General features: G+C 36.7%; 1 protein-coding gene across 1 annotated transcript in view; it reads left to right on the top strand.

The window, feature by feature from the left end:
* The window catches only part of LOC104465671 (receptor-type tyrosine-protein phosphatase mu-like), a gene marked incomplete at both ends in the record, with an annotated part of 113920 nt that overhangs the window by 51153 nt on the left and 41916 nt on the right, over positions 1–20851 (top strand). The window contains 2 exons of the mRNA XM_010078808.1: positions 17804–18112; positions 19972–20081. Of these exons, the coding sequence (XP_010077110.1) occupies positions 17804–18112; positions 19972–20081 (419 nt within the window). The remainder of the gene's footprint in view (positions 1–17803; positions 18113–19971; positions 20082–20851) is intronic.

Raw genomic sequence — 20851 nt, 5'->3', positions numbered from 1 at the left:
CTTCCAGCCATTGCATCTCTTCTGAGCAGTCGTGCCTGGACCACCAAGCTGGCTGTGATCTGCAGTCTGCAATGGCTTGGGACAGTTCTGCAGATCGGCTGTCACATGAATAGCTCAATTTTTTCACCACATGTGCTCATCAATAAACATCTCATATGAAAAGGAAGTCACAGCCAGTAACTTGACGGGAGTCAAGAGCCCAAATCTTGTGTTTTGTGAAATTGTGCTTTTAATAAAAAGAGGGTTTTGCTGTGCCAGCCGAAGTCCTGATAGTACCTCCTCTTTGCTCTTCCTCAGTTTGCATCTTTATGCAGTGTGTGGTTTTTCTTCACTTTCCTTCAAGCAACTTTTATAATAATCCAGTTCTATTTCGACAAAACAGCAAATTATTTATGAGCTATTTCGGTTACTTTCAAGAAATTAGCCAATGATATTGAATTTTTGAATATTGCTTTTTAATATTATTTAACAATAGAGTTCAAGTTAAAAATTAATGTACTGACATTGCCTTATTTAAATTTTGAATATGTAGATGTATTTTAAATTGAAACAGCAATCATTAGTGTTGCCATGTGGACTGCCAGACTTAAATGCATATAAAAATATGTTTACATGGGAGTGAGGTATCTGCAGATCATTGCTAAATTTCTCTCCTAGGAAGACAAACAGCTATACCAACCTCTAAATGTCATACTAAAGGCATACACAAGATAACCACAAGAGTACACAGATTGATACCAGCATTGTTTGTGCACTTCTGCAGCTTTATTGAGAAACAATAAAATTCTTTAATTTTTGTAACTAAATAAAGGAACTCAGGATTTTTAGTGATGTCTATTATACTGTCTGTCATTTTTCTTACTGTGAATTATATTTTCATAATGAATTTTTGCACGTACAGTGATCTTTATAATTACTGGGTGTTATACTGGGAGCTCTGTATTAGTTAGTGGTTTTGATAGATTGCCTTCAGAATGTTTCAGATGCTCTTCTTCATTCTTCATTAAAGGAAATGGAGAAAGCTCAAACAAGCTATTAGGAATTTTCCAGAACATTTCAGACAGTGCCTTAGGCAAGAATAAGGTATTTTTATATATATATAGGACAGCCTCCTTGGACCTGTTTCATGGACCTATTTCTTTTGTCTCCATACTATTGCTATATTCGTTTTGTTGTCCATATGTTTCCCTCTTGAATTAAGAGACAGCTTTACATTAAGATTAGGATATCACTATTTCTATTTTTAAAACTTGAAATGAGTTGCAAATTCTGCTGAAGCAGATCGGTTCATTTGTTGTAGTTTTAAATAGCTTTTTGTCTGTACTGAGAGTAAAATTATTTCAACAACATAGAGTCATGTAGGTAATCCTATGGTCTGCTAGGCATACTGTAAGGAATAATGTGTCTATAGTTATAAACATTGGGCTTTTATCAAGAGATTCTAGCAACATCATAAGCAACAGGACTGAATCTTGAGTCATTTGTTCATGTCATCAGAAACTGTAGACGGAATTATTACCCTATTTTATGTGAATTCACAGGGAGTACTTTTACCTATGGATCATGATTAATGCCTGTGAAGCTGCCAGAAGCCTCCTAGGGATTGTTCTGCCATTTGTAACTGACATCTTCTATGTGTTTTTAAACTTGTTAACTGCAAATTTGTCCAGAGAAAATTTGGATAGGTGGTTTGGCATAAACCTGTAAGAATAGATGCCATAACAATACTTCAGACTTCCCTCTGGTAGAAGGCAGAAGCTCCATAATAATAGTTTCAGCTTTTTAAGCTTTTTTTTTTTTTTTTTGTCTTTTTAAAGCTCTCTTACAGAAACCTAACATGGCATTGCACAGCACACATAAACACTCCCCATTTTGGTCTTTGCATTGACGTGTAGTGCTTCCCTCTAGTGACAGGTGGCATTCTGAGCCAAAGCCTGATTCAGATAAACAGCCTTTGTCTTTATTTGGCTGTTTTTTCATATGCCCTGAATTTGCTAAACTAAGCTATCAGCTAGTAGTGAGAATAGGCTTTCTGATGAGACATTTGGCAGTTCTGCTTCTTATCGGAGAAGCTTTCACTAAGCATGTCTGCATGGCATAGGAATAACCAAAGGTTTCCAGCATCCTTGAGCTCCTTTATTAGCCCACTACATGTCTGTCTGTGGTGGGTCATCTGTGTTTCCCAGAGGCATCTGAGAATAGCTGAACCCTTTGTTCCACTTTCCATTTCTTGCTGCATTTTGCCAAGGGCAATGGAGAGAAATGAAACAAACCAAAAGTGTGTTTTCCTGTTTGTGTGAGCCAGTGGCTTTTACTGCAGCTGTCACTCAGGAAGCAAGACAACAAGGATGGAAATTCTTGGGATGCCTCTGAAGCATAGGACTTCATGTCAATAATGACACTGGGCACATGCCCAGGGGTACAGGATAGTCCTGTGGTGACCATCTCTCCTGGGGCACTTGCATGTTCAAACATAACCCTAAGTGGGAAGGTTGAAAAGTTCCCTGAATACGATAGGAGGTTAACCCCAATCTGCTGGTGTTAGTAGCAGTGTCATATTTTGACTTTTGGTGACGATTTCTTATTTGATGGGAAACTTGAGAGTGCATGGGTCTTGTCTGTCTTGTCTCTCTCACCTGCAATAGTATTTCATAGAATCACAGAATGGTTTGGGTTGGAAGGGACCTTAAAGATCATCGAGTTCCAACCCCCCTGCCATGGACAGGGACACCCTCCACTAGACCAGGTTGCTCAAAGCCTCATCCAGCCTGGCCTTGAACACCTCCAGGGATGGGGCATCCACAGCTTCCCTGGGCAACCTGTTCCAGTGCCTCACCACCCTCACAGTAAAGAATTTAATCCATATTCCTGTTCTTTTAAGGCAAAGCTTGCCTTTCCTTGCCTACTCTCACTAATAGGTTTCAGGTATGGCTGTGAGCTTTTAAGGTCCCATTGCCGTAGACAGAAAGCCACTAGACGGGTCCTACACACCGCAGGACTCTAGGGAATTGCTGTGTGGCAGCATGCTGCAGAGGACAAAGGATGCATGTCTTCTGAACTTGCAAATCTTTCCTCACTATGTACTGGGCTACACAATATTTGTTATGACAGCCACACGTATGGGTGTGCAGTGGCTTAATTAACTCACGAATTCAGAGGGAAAACAACTGCACTTCGGCTCATAGAAGGATTTTTCTTCTCTCATTTTAGCTCATAATTTAAACCAGATTTTCTCCAGGGATGGTTGTGTGGCCGTATTGAACAATTGTAACACATCCAAGAATGGTATTTTTTGCTGATGTCACAAGCTGATGTTAGAAGAAGCCCCAGATCAGTGAAGTTAAATCTAGAATACATTTGTACCAGGCTAAACATTATTGCGTAAATGAGCACTTAAGCAGGTCCATGCCTTTGCCTCCTGAGTTTTTTCTTCTGTCATAAGCAAGGACTGCATCATGAGGGACCAGTCCCTCCAGCCCCTATTCACTTATATCCTTAATGGTCATATTAGATGTAGTGTTCTACACTGAAAGAGCTGAAGTGGACTTAAATGCTTCTGAGCAGTCATGTAAGCACCTTCTGCTTTAACTGTTAAAAAGCTTGATTTTTTATGGTTCTGTTTGAGGTGTTTTTTCGAGTTGGGAATTGCTCCTGTATTAAAATACTTCTAAATATGTGTCAAGGTAGTAAAATCCATATAAATAAGGAGGAGGAAGATCTTGGTCAAAATATTCTCTGAGATATAAAAGCAGTGTGCTTTAAGGCTTCTTGAAAGTTCTGTCCATGCAAACTCACCATTTAATTTCATTCTTAATTAAAATCATTATTCTGTACCATGTCTAACTATTTAGCAGCAATAAAAAAAAATGCCTGTGTATTTAATAATTTTGTTCATTCTTAATTAAAATCATTATTCTGTAGCATGTCTAACTATTTAGCAGCAATTAAAAAAGTGCCTGTGTCTTTAATAATTTTTCAGACTTACAGAAATGTAGTTATCAGAAGAAAGATGTTCTATCTGGATACTTCCTTTTTAATGTATCTTGAGTAGTCTTTCTGTAGTTATCAGAAGAAAGATGTTCTATCTTGGATACTTCCTTTTTTATGTATCTTGAGTAGTCTTTTGTAATTTTTAAAAATAATAATGTTTTAATTACCATGGTTACATGCTGCTAGTGCTGATACAATTTAAAACGATTGCTTTCTGCTCCAATACTTAATACACTGTGAATTCATCAAAAATTAAACAAGAAAAAGTGTATAGTGCAAAATTTCTTGTCTATTTTTGTCTTCTATTTACTGAGGTATTGATACTGTATTCTTCATTCAGGGAGCACTCACTCACATCTGTGGTGCACTGACCTCGACAGGCTCTGGCTGCCAGACACCTACCCAGTTGCTCTCCCCCCTCTCACCCCACCCTTAACAGGACAAGGGGACAAAATAAGATGGAAGAGTTCATGGGTCAAGGTAGGGACAGGGAGATCACTTAGCAATTATCATCACAGGACAAACAGACTTGACTTAGGGAAAATGAATTTATTACCAGTTGAAATAGATTTGGGTAGCAAGAAACAAAGACAAGTTAAAACACTACCTTCTCTCTCCTTGCCTTTTTTCCAGCCTTAGCTTCAAGAGCAATTAATGTTTATAACATCTTATTAATGACTATGTTCTGGTTTTTCAGATTAACTGTTAGAAATGAAGTTCTGAATATCACGATCCATTTGCAAGTCAATGAAATTATTTATTCTTACAAATATAACTTAGTTTAAAATGCAGTTGTGCTGCTGGAAGACTTACATAAGCATAAAATAGTGGCTCAGTTGTTGAGAAAGTTCTAGCTTAAGTTGTTATACATTATATGAATATTTCTAGATTTTGTGTTTATATGTATAATGAGTCCAGCAAACCATTTTAATGTGCATGTAGATTACTGACAAGTGTCATCATAATTCAAAATTGTATCAGCTGATCCCTAAACCATTCTGCAAATGCAAAAGCAGCAGCTCTTCTACTGTTACCATCTCATTTGGTTCAGTTCTGAGTTACAAATAAAAGCTTATATTTCCTATCATGCAAATGCAAATTTTGATACTTAAAATATCAGTGTGTGGTTTATATCTTTCTCAGTATTTCCTATTTTCTAAAATTAAAAACTTTAATTTTTAAATGAGGACAGCTCTGTGGCTGTTCTATAGCCACAAGCTCTGGGAGCGGTTGATTTTGAGCTGTTGTAGGCTCTTGTTGCTTATTATACCTTTGTGGTTTGGGTGGTTTTTGCCTTTTTTTTTTTTACCCTCTTCCCAGTTGTATTAATGAAAAGCACCCTTACAGATGAAAACCTGAGCACTCCACAAACTCCATTTAAATTATTATCCTGAATTTTTTACTCTTATAATTGTGATTGAGGCAGGGGAAAGCCTGCGATGAGAACTTCTGTGCTTGGAGGACAACTGCATGATTTATAACAGATGTCAGCAATTTATGAATTCAAATTAGACTACGTATAAATAGTGACTCTATGGCACTTACTTTTTTGTTACTTTGTATATGACCTTTTTGAGAGTAGAAGTTATTTTCCATTAGTTCAGTTCAATTGAAAAAAAACAATGCTTAATGGGCTTTGAATCTTGGGTCACTAGCGATAGAATTAGACAGTTTCCAGATTTATGTAGTTGCTGTCATACGCAGTTCTGTAATTTGTCACACCAGCTTCTTTCTGGTGGACTTTTACTGACTTGACAGTAAAGCAACTGCCTGTCTTTGACCAGGGAAACTGTAATCAAGTCCTGGCCCCTCTCCTTCACTCAGGATTGCAGGTGCTTTAGCAGCCTCTCATAACCTCCACTTTCCTGAATATTTGATGGCTGCTTTGTGTTCTTCCATGTCAGTTATGGTTCCTGCATAAATGTACACATTCTTTAATCCATTTAACAGGACCCAATTTAGGAGAGGGGAAGGAAGCAGAAGGACATAACCAAATGCAAAGTGACCTGTAGCAATTAAAGCAGGGGATGCTTTAGGGAAATGTAGTCCTGATAAATTATTAATCTTTATGACTAGTGAAAGGAAATAAACAACACAGGCTCAAGACCATGTGTGGAAATAAAGCATGATTTAAAGGAAATAAACAACACAGGCTTAACAGACCTGTGATACATGTTACACAAAAGCATGATTGTTTTAATATTTTCTTCTTTATTCTGTGCTTGTATTTATTGTCTGCTCTTGTTAGTGTTATTATATATTTCTGTGTCTGAGACAGACATTAAAATCCTAGGTTACAGGCATTTTTGTGGGAATCTTAGGACCCTGTTAAATCTTATGAGGAAAAAGAGAATTAACTTTGAAGCAGTTTACCATCCACTCTATCCATTTTTCCCAGCTCTTCTTCTTCCTACTCCACTGGAAGTTTCTTTCATTGTTATAAATGTGCCAGAAGCAAGGATGAGCTGGTTTCCTCTGTGTTTCATTGTACAGTGTAACAGTACAAATTCTCTTCATCAGCAAGCATATTTTCTTATGTTTGCTTTCTACAGGGAATGCTATAGCAGAGAATGCTGGTGGCAAATAACTTTTTCAGCTGTCACAGGAGAATTCAAAGAAATCTGCCAGAGAGGGAGCAATCTGGGGGACTTCTTCAAGTCAATAAATTTTCTAGATACTGTGATATAGCAGGGAAAAAAAAAGGCTGAATATATTCAACCAAAAAGTCAACAGCGTATACTCTTAATGTAGGTACTTTTCAAGTACTTTGAGGTATAAAGGCATTATGTGTAGTTATTGAACGGGAAAGATAATCAGCAAGAAATTCCTTTCGTACAAAGTGGCCTGATACACAGAAAACCAAAGATTACCTTACCTGTGTCATTTATGTCAGTTCTTACATCATTCTAAATTAACATATCCAAAACTTGATGAGTTACCCAGATAACATAGAGAATTTTGTATTTTCTTCTTTTAAGAAAATCTGAGCAAAGTAGTTCTTATTTGTGCTAGCTTGAGAAAGGACTCAGAGTTCAGTGTTACAGCTGATAGGGAGACCTGATTACTGACAGTATACAAGGCAAAGATTATAGTTTAGATTGGTGGGAATTGAAGCACCTTCATTTACCTGTTAGTAACTCCTCAGGCTTGTGTGAAGCTCTGGGAAAAGTTCTGAGGATGGGCCTAACCAGAGGAAAGTTAAAGTCTGTATCCAGACTGACTAGGAATTATGTAGGAGGTGCTTTGGGGGAAAAGGGTTTTGTCACAAATTAAACAGATGTTCTTAACTTTACAGTACTTACCTCTCATTTAATATTGTACTTAGTGTTAATAGTAGTTAGCATGTAGTAGTGTGATAGGAAGACAGAATATTCTGTTCCCTTTTCACATGTATGATAGTTCAAAGTTTCTTTTACCAGTTGTTACAGAGAATCTGATTCATTTATGAGTTTTCTGCATTTGAGATTTATTTGTCAAAACTGATTTCACTCTACATCATTTGGTTAAGGTTGATTGCACATGTCAGCTGAGAAAGAATGGTAAGTATTCGTTTTAGATGAGTAACATTGATTGGTGGCATTTTCTCTTTTACGTGGATTTATATGACCATGTTGTCCTGTCATCTAGGTTCAATAAAGGCCTGTTCTCAATCCCCAGTTTAGCTAACGACACTGTACATAACAGCTCTGAATTAATGTGGTTTGTCAGTAGCAATAGGCCACAGTAATAACCAGAACACACTGCTACATCTTATTCTGACTGATCTATGAAACAACATTGCCCATTTATTCTTTTGCACAACATAATAAACAGTTTCTGGGCTTCTACTTCCATGACAGGTATTGAGCAGGTGAAACCTTCAGTAATTTACACAATGGTTTATCTTTTCTCCAGTTGACTTCAGGGGCAACTCAAGAAGCTGTACCATAAAACTTAATGAGTTCAAACATGCTAATGTGTCACACAACAGAGAAACACTGCATGCTTTGCCATTAATATTAGTCACAATTAGAAGGTGATTGGGGCACTTACTATAGCAAAATACATGAACTGTATTAGTGTATGAAATGGTTTGCCATAATACAATGCCATAGATGTATACCAGCCATTTCCAGGAAAGTGGGCTAGAAAAAAGATTTGTCACTCACGACAGAACTTCTAAATGTTTATGCTGTTCTCCTGGGTTCCATTTTTTTGACCACTGTGTACAAGAGTGTATGTTATGTTAATGCCATTTTCCCTTTTCGTGGTGCGTGGTCAAATTATGTCTGTTGTTCTCATAAATATACTTAATTATGGACCGTCTACCTGCACCATCTCTTAGTATATCTGAAAGTTTCTGTATTGACCCTGTATTACCTCTTGGTTTCATGTTCAGTGAAGACAATACTGTCGTGTGCTAACTGCATGAAGGAAGCATATCAGGTGGCCACAAGAGCAATTCCTCAGACCTTCATCTTCCTTTGTGTTGCCTGCAGCTTCTCAAATGTAAGCAGCATCTAGGCTGCACGCTGTAGTTGGTCTAGAGGTCTGCTACCTGTGCCAACTTCTGAACGGTGCCACAGGTGTGAAGCTACATGTCTGGTTAAATGTATCTGTGTGTCGGATCAGGAGGTCATGACATCTGCTTTATTAACATGTGGTGGACCTGTGATAGGGAGGGACAATAATGATGCTGTAAACCAGCCATGTGATCAACTCAGAAAAAGGGTTAAGTGCCTGTGATAGATTCAGTCAAGAGGAACAATATATGCAACATAGATCATTTGACTTAAATTTTCCTCAAAGATCATTCTCATCCAAGTATCTACCGAAGGCAGATAACATATACCAGAAATAGGCACTGTATTTGCCATCTTACCGTAGTAATTCTTCTGAGAGGTATTTGTCACAACCTTTTGTTTCTTGTTGATTTTCAAATTCACAGAGGTTCCTGGGGTGAAGCTGGGATAAATCATCACTGCCTTATGTGTGAAGTGAAAAGTATATGTCTATACTCTTTATTTTTCATTTCTCAGTTAGATGTGTGCTTCCTCCATGAAAAAAAGAAAGAAAACCTTAAGAACACATGCTTGTCTGTCTTTCGAACTCTCTAGAATTAGCTTGTCATGAAATGTAAAACTAATGTGTAGTTGTAAAAACCTCTGCCAGCATTTTCCTCACTAGTGGCTGATGGCTAAGTAGATTTGGAAATGAAAGGGGTTATTATAAAGTGATTACTGAATAGCTAGGTATGTCATTTTAAACAAGCAACTAAAATCTCTGTTGTAGGTTCAGAATATAATCTTGTTTGTATCATTCATACTTAAAATCTGATTTTGATTGTGGAGGAGTAATCATGTAATGTAGGTAATTTGACAAAAATATATCGAATGATGTTTTTCTTTCATTCCTTATTTAAATGTATTAGAATTTAAACGACTCACCATTTATACCTATAAAATGACAACATAAAGAAATATTAGATTCAGTTTGCATTGGTTCAGATTTAAATTTTACTATAAAGTGAAAAGTTCGTATCAGCTCTCTCATGAAAGAAAACATTGTATAGAAATTAACACTTAAAAATACCACTAACTTTAAAATGGTGTTATTGATTATTCAGAGGGTGTTATGATGATCAGAGCAATACATTTTGCAACTGTGAATGTCAGTCTGAAGATACAGGCCTCGTGGGATATGTGTAGCCATGAACTGGAGAATAAGAGGTGAAAAATTTAAGGAAACTGTCTCATGCAGGCTTATATCACTCATTCATGTTTCTATATCCAGTGCTTGTAATAATACATGACAAAGAGTTTAAATCCAGTGCCTCCTCTGGTTTCAAGCAACATCTATGCTTATTTTTTGTAAGCTGTGATCTGATGCTTCTTAGAAAGTGCTTTCAATGAATCTTCTATAATTGGCTAAATATCATGGTTCTCTCCCAAGAATTCCTGTATTTTTTAGCTTGTGTTATAGCTAGAAATATCACAAAAAGAATTCTCCTAGTGTTAAGATGATATTAGTACTTATTATCCTTTCTGGAAAAAGTAGACATCTACTATATCTCACATTGGAATTTGAGAAGTGAGAGGGGATTCAGGCTGGCTCATTTCAAGAACTTGCCCTGTTCATTTTACTGCTGTGAGCTGTGAGTATGTATGTTACTGTTTTCTGAGCTCCCACATTTTGGAACTAAGCAGTTCTGGCCACAAAGTGCTGATAAAACTGTTGAGTGCTATGTTTTAATGGGTTAGAAATGAGACTGAGAATTAGGATTCCACAGCTTTTGCTGATGTTTTGTTACATTCAGCAGATAATTCATTTATTTTGAGCTTGAGCTACTTTGTATATAAACTAGGAGAAAAGCTATTGTTGTATCTCATACAGATACGTAAGGTTTAACTGCATAATACTTCTGCAGTATATGGTAAAACAAAATCAGAAGAACGGTCTTGCATCTGGTTCCACACTGAAGAAGAGTGGTGTTAGTTATAATCTTACTGACAGAAGGATAGTTTAGGAGACACTAGCTTTTCTCTTTTGCTTGGTAGACTGCTGGCATCTCACAGGAAAAAGGGGCAGAGTATGAGCACATGCCTTGAGAATCTTGCAGTTCTCAGATGCTGGGAAGTGGTTTAGTCCAAAGTTAGAAAACTATCTGTGGTGGGGTTGCCCTGTGATGTGGTTTTTTAGGCATAAGTCTTGTCCTGTTGACACCTTCTCTCCATTGTAACACTGTGGATGCTGATCATTTTAATAAAGGTGCTGGGGGAAGTGTGTGCAGGAAGCTTATTCCTGCCTCTCAATACTTTTAAGTCTGCAATAACTTGGGTGGGTGCAGAAGGGATCCCCACAGGCTCAAAGTTAGCATCCTGGTACATACACACCTGTGTTCCTCTTCCTTGACTGGCATTTTGACTTTGGAAGACAAATTAATATAATTAAAAGCACATAATTAAAAAGAAGATTTTTTTAAAACAATAATGTAATTATGAACAAGCCATTTTTTCCAGAATTTACTCAAAGAAAAACAGGCATAGTCTAGTTTTCAGCATATAATATGCTCTGCAGGGATTGCATCCCAGCATTTTTAAAGTGTCAGAGAGTATGTTTAGAATACTGATAGAAGTGCTGCTTTTCTGTGGGAGGCATCTATTTCTGCAGAAGGAGGGACATGTTCTTTTGGAAATGCTATTAGCAAGTAACAGGAAAAGATTGGTAAGAATTTTAAATACCGTAACTTGAAATCTTTCCAGAAGATGTTGGGTATCTTCTGTAGCCATTTACTTTTACCTGAATAATCTTAGTAAGTATTGCTATCAATTTCCATGGATGCTCCATGACAGCAAGTAGAGAGATCCCAAATGAAACCAGTGTTTCAAGTTTTTTACAAATTTACAGTTGTTCTTTGCTGCTTTTAACATTTTTGCTTGCTGCCAAAACACTCTATGTTCTTAAGTAAGAGGACCAACCTCTAATGTGCCCTCTTTACTCCAAGGGTTGTTTCTGGGTCTTTGACAGCATTGTGCACATTGGTGGCTTAATCTCTCGTTTCACTTTAAAATTATTGGACTCAGCAGGACAATGACGTCGGCAACATCATATAAGGATTTTTATTTTACTTGTGAATAATTTGTCCCTTTGTTTCTTTGTTTGCCTTCTCTTTGTTTGATTCCTTTCTTTTATAAACCAAATAATGGACAGCATGAAAAATCGTGATGGTAAAGTGCCACTTTTCTTCCTCTAATCCGAACTACAAAGCAGTTCTTTGTATTAACAAATTTGACTGCGCCTTTGAATTTGAGATGCAGCTGTGTAAAAGCAGTGTGTTTCTATTGACTGAAATAAAAATGCATTAATAAGCTGTGAAATTACACCACCCCAAATCTTGTCCATTGTCTCTTTCCTCACTCTGTAGTTTTTGGTAAATTGGAATTAGAAAAACCCCGATCTGTTACCAGATCTGATAAATCATGGTATTTTGGGCAAAGAAGAGCTCTTTTTGAACTTCAATCTGTTGTTGAAGACAAAGAGTAATTACAGTATAAAAATCGCTCCGTCACAGTTGAATGCGATCTTTCACAAAACTGTCTGACCAAGTTTGCAAAACAACCTCAGATTGTTTGCAGTCATGTATAGACCAGATACCAAATCAAATCAAATAGGGACACACCAAACATGGAAGATATTTTAACTGCTTTCTTGTTTGGTTTTGACCATAGATATATACACATCTTGAGATTTGTTTTCTAAAAACAAACCAAACATTGTTACTTTGATATCAGCTGGTTTACGAGGCACATGGTCTGTTCCCATATAGATGAACTGGTATTTCATTACCTCATGATCTGTGCCCCTGAGGCACAGCATAATATCTAGGCTACTGCGGAGCAGCAGTGTCTATTTATCTGGAGAACTGTAGAATGAGTAGAGAAATCTGGCTTTATAACCTCTGCAGGGTGGGTTTCACCAAGTAAGGAGAAACATGGATGAAGTACGGTGTGCACAGAAATTTATAAACTAAGAGTTGTGATCTCCATTGTTAAAATTTTTTTAAGTGTTTGATGATTTAGGGAAGAGTGAACTTTCTATGTCGCCTCCTCATCTGTTCTGTTTTGTTCTTCCCTGGAAGGTACTTCTGTTTTAGTAAAGTGCACTGACAGACTGCTCACTTTTACCAGTGCTGGGGAACTCTTAGAGCATGTGTTTGACTTAAAACACAAGTAGTCTTGTTCAAAACAAAGCACGTTTCTTAAATTGTCTGCTGAATCAGATGTAGCCCTGATTTAGCATGTGGAATGAAGTCTAAAGTGTATATGAGCTTATTGTTTCCATCACTGTAGTATGCAAGTTCCTTGCAGACGTTCATGAAATTGTATGTGACACCCTCTGATACTGCTGCTAGAGCACTGTGACTCCCACTTTACACAGAGCAAATTGATGTGAAAAGATGTTAAGTGATTTGAACAAGACTGCTTAGGCAATCTGTGACAAACTCTGTACATTTAATTATTGTTAATTAACTTCTGTGTTTAAAGAGCTGTAGTGGATAATATCTTAAATCTCAAATGATTCAGTTTTCATCTTACATTTGTATATTTTCTTGTTCTATTCATCCTTTACTTCCTGTGGAAGGACAAAAGAGTCCAATCATGAATTTAAATCACAGGAGTTATCACAGAGCTAAACCCCGCTAGTAGTTTGCCTAGATAGGAGGTAAATTCTTCATTCCTGTTGGTCAGGTGTCTTTCAAATAGTATCTAGATGTCTGCAGCTACTGGAGTATCATGGAGTGGCAGAAAATCACCATGCCTTTCCTTTCTTCGTCTCTTATTTCAGTAGGTCTGTGCAGTCTGTGGAGAAAAGACAAAACTTCCAGTCTGAGTTTTCATTCTAAACACAAGTTTTGGTGATCAATGCCAGCATGCTAAAAATACACCTAAATGTCTCTGTGACTCTGAAATTGAGTTTCTGAAAAAGCATTGTATTTGTCCTAAGAGGTAAAGTGTGAAGTTCTAGAGAAATGAGCTGTGAATTGCAGCTGCAATGGAAATTGATCCTGTCTGTCAGTCTCTGCTCCATATTCTCGGGAAAACAGAGCAGAGCAGGGAAGGAGCCAAGATCACCAATTAAATGGGATGCTGAAGTGCTGGGGGCTAGAACTGGGCCTGCTGGTCCCTCAGGTCGGAGCTGCAATGGTCAGACTTCCCTGCTTGATACCCTGCTGAAGCTGGCAGGACAGCGGTATGAAAATGCTGAGAGCGCCAGCAGGGGAGTTAGTGAGAACTACCTGCCTGAGCTTCAAGCATGACAGGCAGTGCACTCCTGTGGGAGAAAAACCTCTTCTCTTATGAATTGGTAGGCCTTATTTTTCCCATTCGCCTCATGATTTGTACCAGTGAGGCTTAAGAAAGTAGCTACAATACTGAGGAACAGAGGCTCAGTTCATCTAGAGAACTGCAGAGTGAGTGGAGAGGTCTGGCTGGATAACCTCTCTGCAGGTGGGTCTTTGTATCAAGTAAGAAAAAACAAAGGTTCAGCAAATAACTGTTGTGGTATGAGGTGTATGTGTTGCATATAATATAATCAGTATGGCATATTAATCTCCTTATTCATCTTCTACTCTAAAGAAATGTGACTTCAGTTGTGATTCACACTATGAAATGACACTTCTCTATGTAGCTATCACATACTTACCTGATGCAAGGAAACAACATTGGTAGGGTGACAGACTTCAAGTACTACAGGAGTAGTTAGTGCAAGTCTCATAAGCACAAGAGCAGCATCTCTACAGAATGCCTACTTTTTCACCTAAAGTTGGGAACTTACCATGGGAAAGTGACAAAAAGATCCTACAGAAAACATAACCAACTAAATGAAGTCATCATGCTGTGGTAATTAATTCAGCTTTCGCTTTTAAACCATAGTCATTAGCTGTCATTCTTTTTGTGTTACTTAACAGTTTTCTTTCCCCAAGTATCCTGCATCTTGCATGATGAAGAGCATGTACTTTCCAGTGTATTGGAAGCGACATACTGTGCTCTCAGAACCGTATAACATTAAGTATTATACCTCTGGGGTATACAGTGATACCTCCAGAGAAGCTCAGTGCTAATTCAATCAAATTTAAATCTCTTTTTCAATTTTTTTTGTTGCAATAACTGCTATTTTTCATGACTGTTTTGAGCCACATTTTTTTAATCCCAGAATTCCATTGCTACCTTAGCCTTTTTTTCTGATTAAAAGTAGACGTGTTTCCCTTCATCTCTTTCTTGCTTACTGTATGAATTACCTGAATTTAACCAAAAATTGTCATGTACTTGAAGCATATAGAACTGAAAACTCAGCTATATAGAGCAGATGAGAACTGATATCCTCAGGTCTGTAATGAAGTCATGTCTGGTAAATGAAAGAAGTGTGATATTGAAAACAAAAGTAAAATAAAGCAAATAAAGCAGTGGTAATTCAGAAATTATGTTTATTTGATGAAAGAAATAATAAAGCATCGTCTCTTCCACTAATCATGTCTATTTTGAGAATTTAGAAGTGAGGCTGAGGACACAAAGAGAGTAAATTCTTTGAAGTATAGTCCTGTATTTTCAGAGGCTCTTTCACAGACAAACTTCTTTGGAATATTTAACCTCAAGTTTTTAGTGGACAACCCCCATAAACCAGTGGTTATCCCACTTGGTGTGTCATATAAGATATTGCTTTATTTTTTCTTAAATGTCTCTCTCTGCTGTGTCCCAGAGTTTTTTTATATCCTACCTCTCCCTTTCTTTCCACTAACTGTTGTCATTGGCTGGTTGACACACTGGTTGACTCACTACGCTTACTCCACGAAGGACTCATCAGGGCCCTATCAGTTGCATAGTCTCTGAATGAATGTTGAGAAAAACAGAGGTGAGCTGCATATCTATCTGATACTATAGATTACAGAATCAAGTCAGGAGCCAAAACAGCCAAGGTGTTTGCCTTGTCTGGTGAGCTTTATCCTGTGAATATCAACAAAATCTGTATTGTCTCCATCTTTTGCAATCTACTCTCTTTCCCCTTGTCTGTTTTGTTAGAAGTGAAAATGTATCTTGTCTTTCTCATAGCAATGACTTCAAGATTTAACTAGAGGGCTAACTTGTACTTTTTACTAAGATAACGTGTCATAAGAATATCTTCCTCCTGGGCAGAAATCTTGCATAAATTTTGATCCAGGTTTTTTTGTACAGCCACTCGACATCAGTTTTAAAGTGCTATGAATTAGTTCTAATAATAAAATGATTTCTCAGCTCCCCTGTGAATTTTCTGATGTGCTTACTATGAAACTAAGCAGGCTGTTCCATGTTCTTGCATCTAGGAGCTTTATTCGACTGCTTAGTGTTGTAGGTCAGAGTCACCTGAGTTTTGTTGATTTTCTAGTCCTATTTAGCCCATTTGGATAGCATTACAGTTACACAATACCCATCAAATGCCCTTTGCTATTCTTAGTCTCACCTAAATGAAGAAATGCTCAGAAGCTGATATGAAACCAGAAAAAAAACAAGAAAGCTTCTTTATCATGAAATTTATTTCTGAATTACGCAGAAGTAAATGCTTAAGGAAGACATGAAACTCTTTAGGGCTTGCCAGTCTTTGAGGTTTTCTTCTCATTAATCTTAATTGTTGTAGCAATAGAAAATATCCCAAACACCCCAAACACCAGGGTTCTTAGCTGGGGTATCCGAGTGTGGAAGCAGGTAAATGGCTCTATAGTGATTTATCCTTGGTGAGGACATTTTTGCCGGTCAGTCTAATCACTGGAAGGGAGACCAGGATTAGATCTGTTATTGAATTTGTTTTGCTTTGCCATTTTGTCACCAATTGGCAAATATTCTATACTGGTGATCACCACTGTTGGGGAGTGGCAATTAATTAAAAAAAAAAAAAAAAAAAAAAAGCTGGAGGATTTGAAAGAGGGAAAAAATACCCTGCTTTGTAAATGTTAGGGAGAACAAGCAATTTCTTAACACCTTTTCTTCAATGAGTTAAGATGAATAATGTCTTTGAAGAAATATTTCAAGCATGGAGGGATTTTATTAAAAAGTAAAAAGATTAAATCCTATGTAAATTGTTTAGAACATTCCCAGTGAAGACATGTTGATTAATAAACATAAAAGAGGGAAGATGCATATTAATTTGTTTACGAATAAGAGTCTTCTAGCTCATTAAAAGTCTTCTAAGCATTTAACTAGTGAAGCAGTAGATAAAACCAGACATTATCTTTAATCTTGTTGAGGGCTCCAATATGAAAAAAAAAAAAAATGGATTTTTTCTAAATATGTATAATAGCTTTATTAATGACATTGTGAAAGTGTGGGGTGTGTGTCAACTCAGTGGTTTTGATGTAATGCGGTGGAAATTTGAGTTCACTTTTCTATCTCAATAGCTGGGACCAGTAGCACTGAAAAAAATATAACTTTATCAACCACAGTTTTTGGTTCTTGGATATAGATAGCCATAAGTTCTTGAGTATGATTTTGTTAAACGTGATTTATGGCTGGTTATCAACTGGAAGGTCTCCAGGAAAGCACAGATACAATAGGATATTGGCTATTTCTTTTAATTCTTTGCTAAACCACTGCTACAAACTGAAGTATTTGCACTGTTTATTTTAGATGTGGTAATAAAAGAAAAATATATATATATAAGCTCTTAACAACTAATGTTTATGGGAAGAGAGCCCTATGGACTATTTTAAAGGAGTTGGGATATTAACTTAATGTTCTGGCCAAACAGAATTTGAGCAATTGCGTTCAGTCTAACTTAAAATCAGATGAATAAGAAATTATTTTTCTTTGTGTAAACAGCCCTGGGAGAAAATCTCCATGTATTTCCAAGTTTTCCCTAAAATTACCTTTTCTTTTTAGATGTTTGTTTTGTGAAGGTTTGAGCTCTAAAAGTGTTAACACAATTTGTAAAAAAAAAAAAAAAATTGACATATTTTTTTAAGCAACAGAGAGGTAAAAAAGTAAGCATCGTTTAAACTGTATCATTCACTTTGAGTTTAATCATGAACGTTTTCTGGTATTACGTTTGCTCTTCATTTTTCATCAAAGACACTTCTCTCTCCTTTTCTAACTTTTTTTTCCCTGATTTTTCAGAGACCTGTGCATTTATTGTCATTTGGACTATGAGAGATAAAGCAATCAATTTATCTTTCTGCTTATATGTCATGTTTATAGAACTGTATAACTTATTACTCATGTTACTTACTATTATAATATAAATAAATAATCATACAAGAATTCTGAATACCAGAAATAATCATACCAGAATTATGTTGGTAATTTTGCAGATCCAATGCGTGGGCCACGAAAACTAGAGGTTGTGGAGATCAAATCTAGACAAATCACTGTTTGCTGGGAACCATTTGGATATAATGTCACACGTTGCCATCGATACAATCTCACAGTGCATTACCGTTACCAGGCTGGAGGACAAGAGCAAGTGAGAGAAGAAGTAAGCTGGGATACAGAAAGTTCACATCCCCAGCACACAATTACTAATCTATCACCATACACAAATGTCAGCATCAAATTAGTACTAATGAATCCCGAAGGACGAAAAGAAAGCCAAGAACTTGTAGTACAAACTGATGAAGATGGTGAGTTTTTGTATTTGCGTGTAGGTACACATTGTACATGCCTGCCACCTGATTAGTCAGTACATTTTTCTGTATAAGTGCATGTTATACTTTCACTAAAATCTGTAACAGATTTTCTACCAATTTCACCATTTTTAAGGCAGTAAAGGGTTCATTAAAAGTGTTATAATGATCTCTTACATAACCTATAACATCACTCGTCATTTAATAGTTTATTCATTTAACTCATAACTTGTTCTTATAGAACCATAGAATCACAGATTGGTTTGGGTTGGAAGGGACCTTCAAAGATCATGGAGTTCCAACCCCCCTGCCATGGGCAGGGACACCTCCCACTAGACCAGGTTGCTCAAAGCCTCATCCAGCCTGGCCTTGAACACCTCCAGGGATGGGGCATCCACAGCTTCTCTGGGCAACCTGTTCCAGTGCCTCACCACCCTCACACTGAAAAATTTCTTCCTAATGTCTAGTCTCAATCTACCCTCCTTCAGCTTATAATCTACCCTCTTTCAGCTTATAAAGCTTTCTTGAGCTATGTTCTACCTGTTAAAAGTTCCAGTGTCAGTTTGAAGAAGTTTCAGATGATTGTCCATATTATCCTCATGTAAGCTTTTCTGTTGAGTGATATGCTCAACATTAAATATTTGTTCTTGATTTGCAGTTTCAATTTCTCTAGATTGGCTTTCCAGCCACTGGATGCTGTTTTGACAAAGCATAACTAACAAAAAATTGTTTAATTAGGATTAATTTTGCTGTCATCTTCTGACTTTGACTTGGTTCAATTGTAGGATGACAAAGCTAAAGACCTTATTGTGATCAGGACCGTTTATGTTTTTTCTCTAAAATTTTGCATAATATTTTCTTATTCCTGGCCCTTTGGAACTTTGTATTATTCTAAGACCTGTTAAAACCAGAACCAGTTGTTGAGAGAATACCTTGAACAAAAATTGTAACTTTTTAGTATAGCATACACTTTCACTAAGGTACATAAATCTGGATGTAACGCAACAGAGTATACTGACTCAAATAATCATCATAATTTTTCGAATAACACTGTCATGTAGGTTGCAGAGGACCTTCAGAGCTCATTTAGTCCAACCTTTTGTTCAGAGCAGATCAAGTGAGAGCAGATTGCTCAAGGTCTTGCACAGTTGAGTTTTGAGTATCTCAAAAGAGGGATATGCTACAACCTCTCTGCTAGTGTTTGACCTCCCTCATGGCATAACTGCTCAGAGTTTATGGCCTTCAGATAATTTTAGAGGGTTACCACAGTGTTTTGCTCATTTAAACCTAATGTTCAAATGTCAGGCTAAAGTCAGTGAGCATCACTGTTCTATGCAACATGCGGCTCGTCTTTCCAAGCTAACTACTCTACTTCATTCTGTTGAAACTATACCTTGTTACTTCAATGCTTGTCCATTTTCATATATGAATGTTTAATATGTTTTACATTATGGGACAGTAACAGTATTGGTAAGTGAGTATCACAAGTAGATTTTATTTGCAAGGACTTATATTTGAGATATCACTTAATTCCTTATAAAAAGCTGAATTGTTCTTTTCATTCACCAGTAGTGTTTTACTGGAAAAGTACGATGCTCACTAGTTTCTTCTTATGCTGAGAGCTAAGAGTTTGTATGCAATTGAGATGGTTTACTCATCGAGAAGAGGAAGTTATATACAGTTATATATGATCTGTTTAACAATTCACCAAATGCTGCAGAATATGCACTGTCTCGCAACAAGGGATTGAGATATGATGGATGGATGGGTTTTATGCCTGAACAGTGCAGATATTAAGCAGAGTGTCTCCTGAAGCTTTTCTCAAAATGGCATTTTTTCCTTTTTTTATCCGTTAGTCCCAAGTGCTGTGCCACTTGAATCCATCCAAGGAAGTACATTTGAAGAGAAGATTTTTCTCCAGTGGAGAGAGCCAGTGCAAACATATGGTGTGATTACTTTGTATGAGGTATCTTGCATTTTGAGATGTTTTCATTTTTATATGTAGTTTTGATTTTCAAAAGTGCGTAATTAGTAAGAAAATCATCTTTTTTTCCAGTTTCTCTAAAATTAATAATCTTTTTCAAGTTAGTAGCACTTACAAAGTAATAAAATCAAATATATAATGTTAGAGTGAATTACTGCAGGACCAATGCCTTGGGTCATGAGCTTTAAGAAAACTGCTGTGTTTAGAACCGTGTGATAGAGCATTCTACCTAGTAATGTGGATCAAATGTTTAAAAGATTGAAAGACAGATTCTTATGACTTGTTAAAAAAATAGGAGACATAACACAGTGGTGACAGTCAACATCACATTTAGATAAGACTCATTACAGGAAGCCTATTGTAATAGAAACAAGCAGGCATAATTAAAAAAAAATCCAGGATTTTTTTAAATGCAAATTCAACAAAATTATATGTTGTTAGAGGTCTAAAAATCGCTGCTTTTCCTCATGTGGAACCTCTGCCTGAATACCTTTTAGAAAAATTGACAAAAGACTGCACAGATTAAGCTGTCAGAGAGTAATCACTGTTAAGCTTCTTACCTGACCTTACTACAAAATTTGTATTGAAATGCTTTGTTTTAAAAAAAACAACCTAAATGAGATACGGTGTAAAAGAAAAGTTAAATTGAATGGTGACCTATTGATACTGTTTAGAAAACTATTTTACTGTAAGAGGGTAAAACGTTATGAAAAATCATGGATTGATTTTTTTATAAAGCTAACTACTTTCCA

This window comes from Pterocles gutturalis, unplaced genomic scaffold (assembly GCF_000699245.1).
Source record: "Pterocles gutturalis isolate BGI_N339 unplaced genomic scaffold, ASM69924v1 scaffold17578, whole genome shotgun sequence".
NCBI lineage: Eukaryota > Metazoa > Chordata > Aves > Pterocliformes > Pteroclidae > Pterocles > Pterocles gutturalis.
This window is presented reverse-complemented; position numbering and strand designations above follow the sequence as displayed.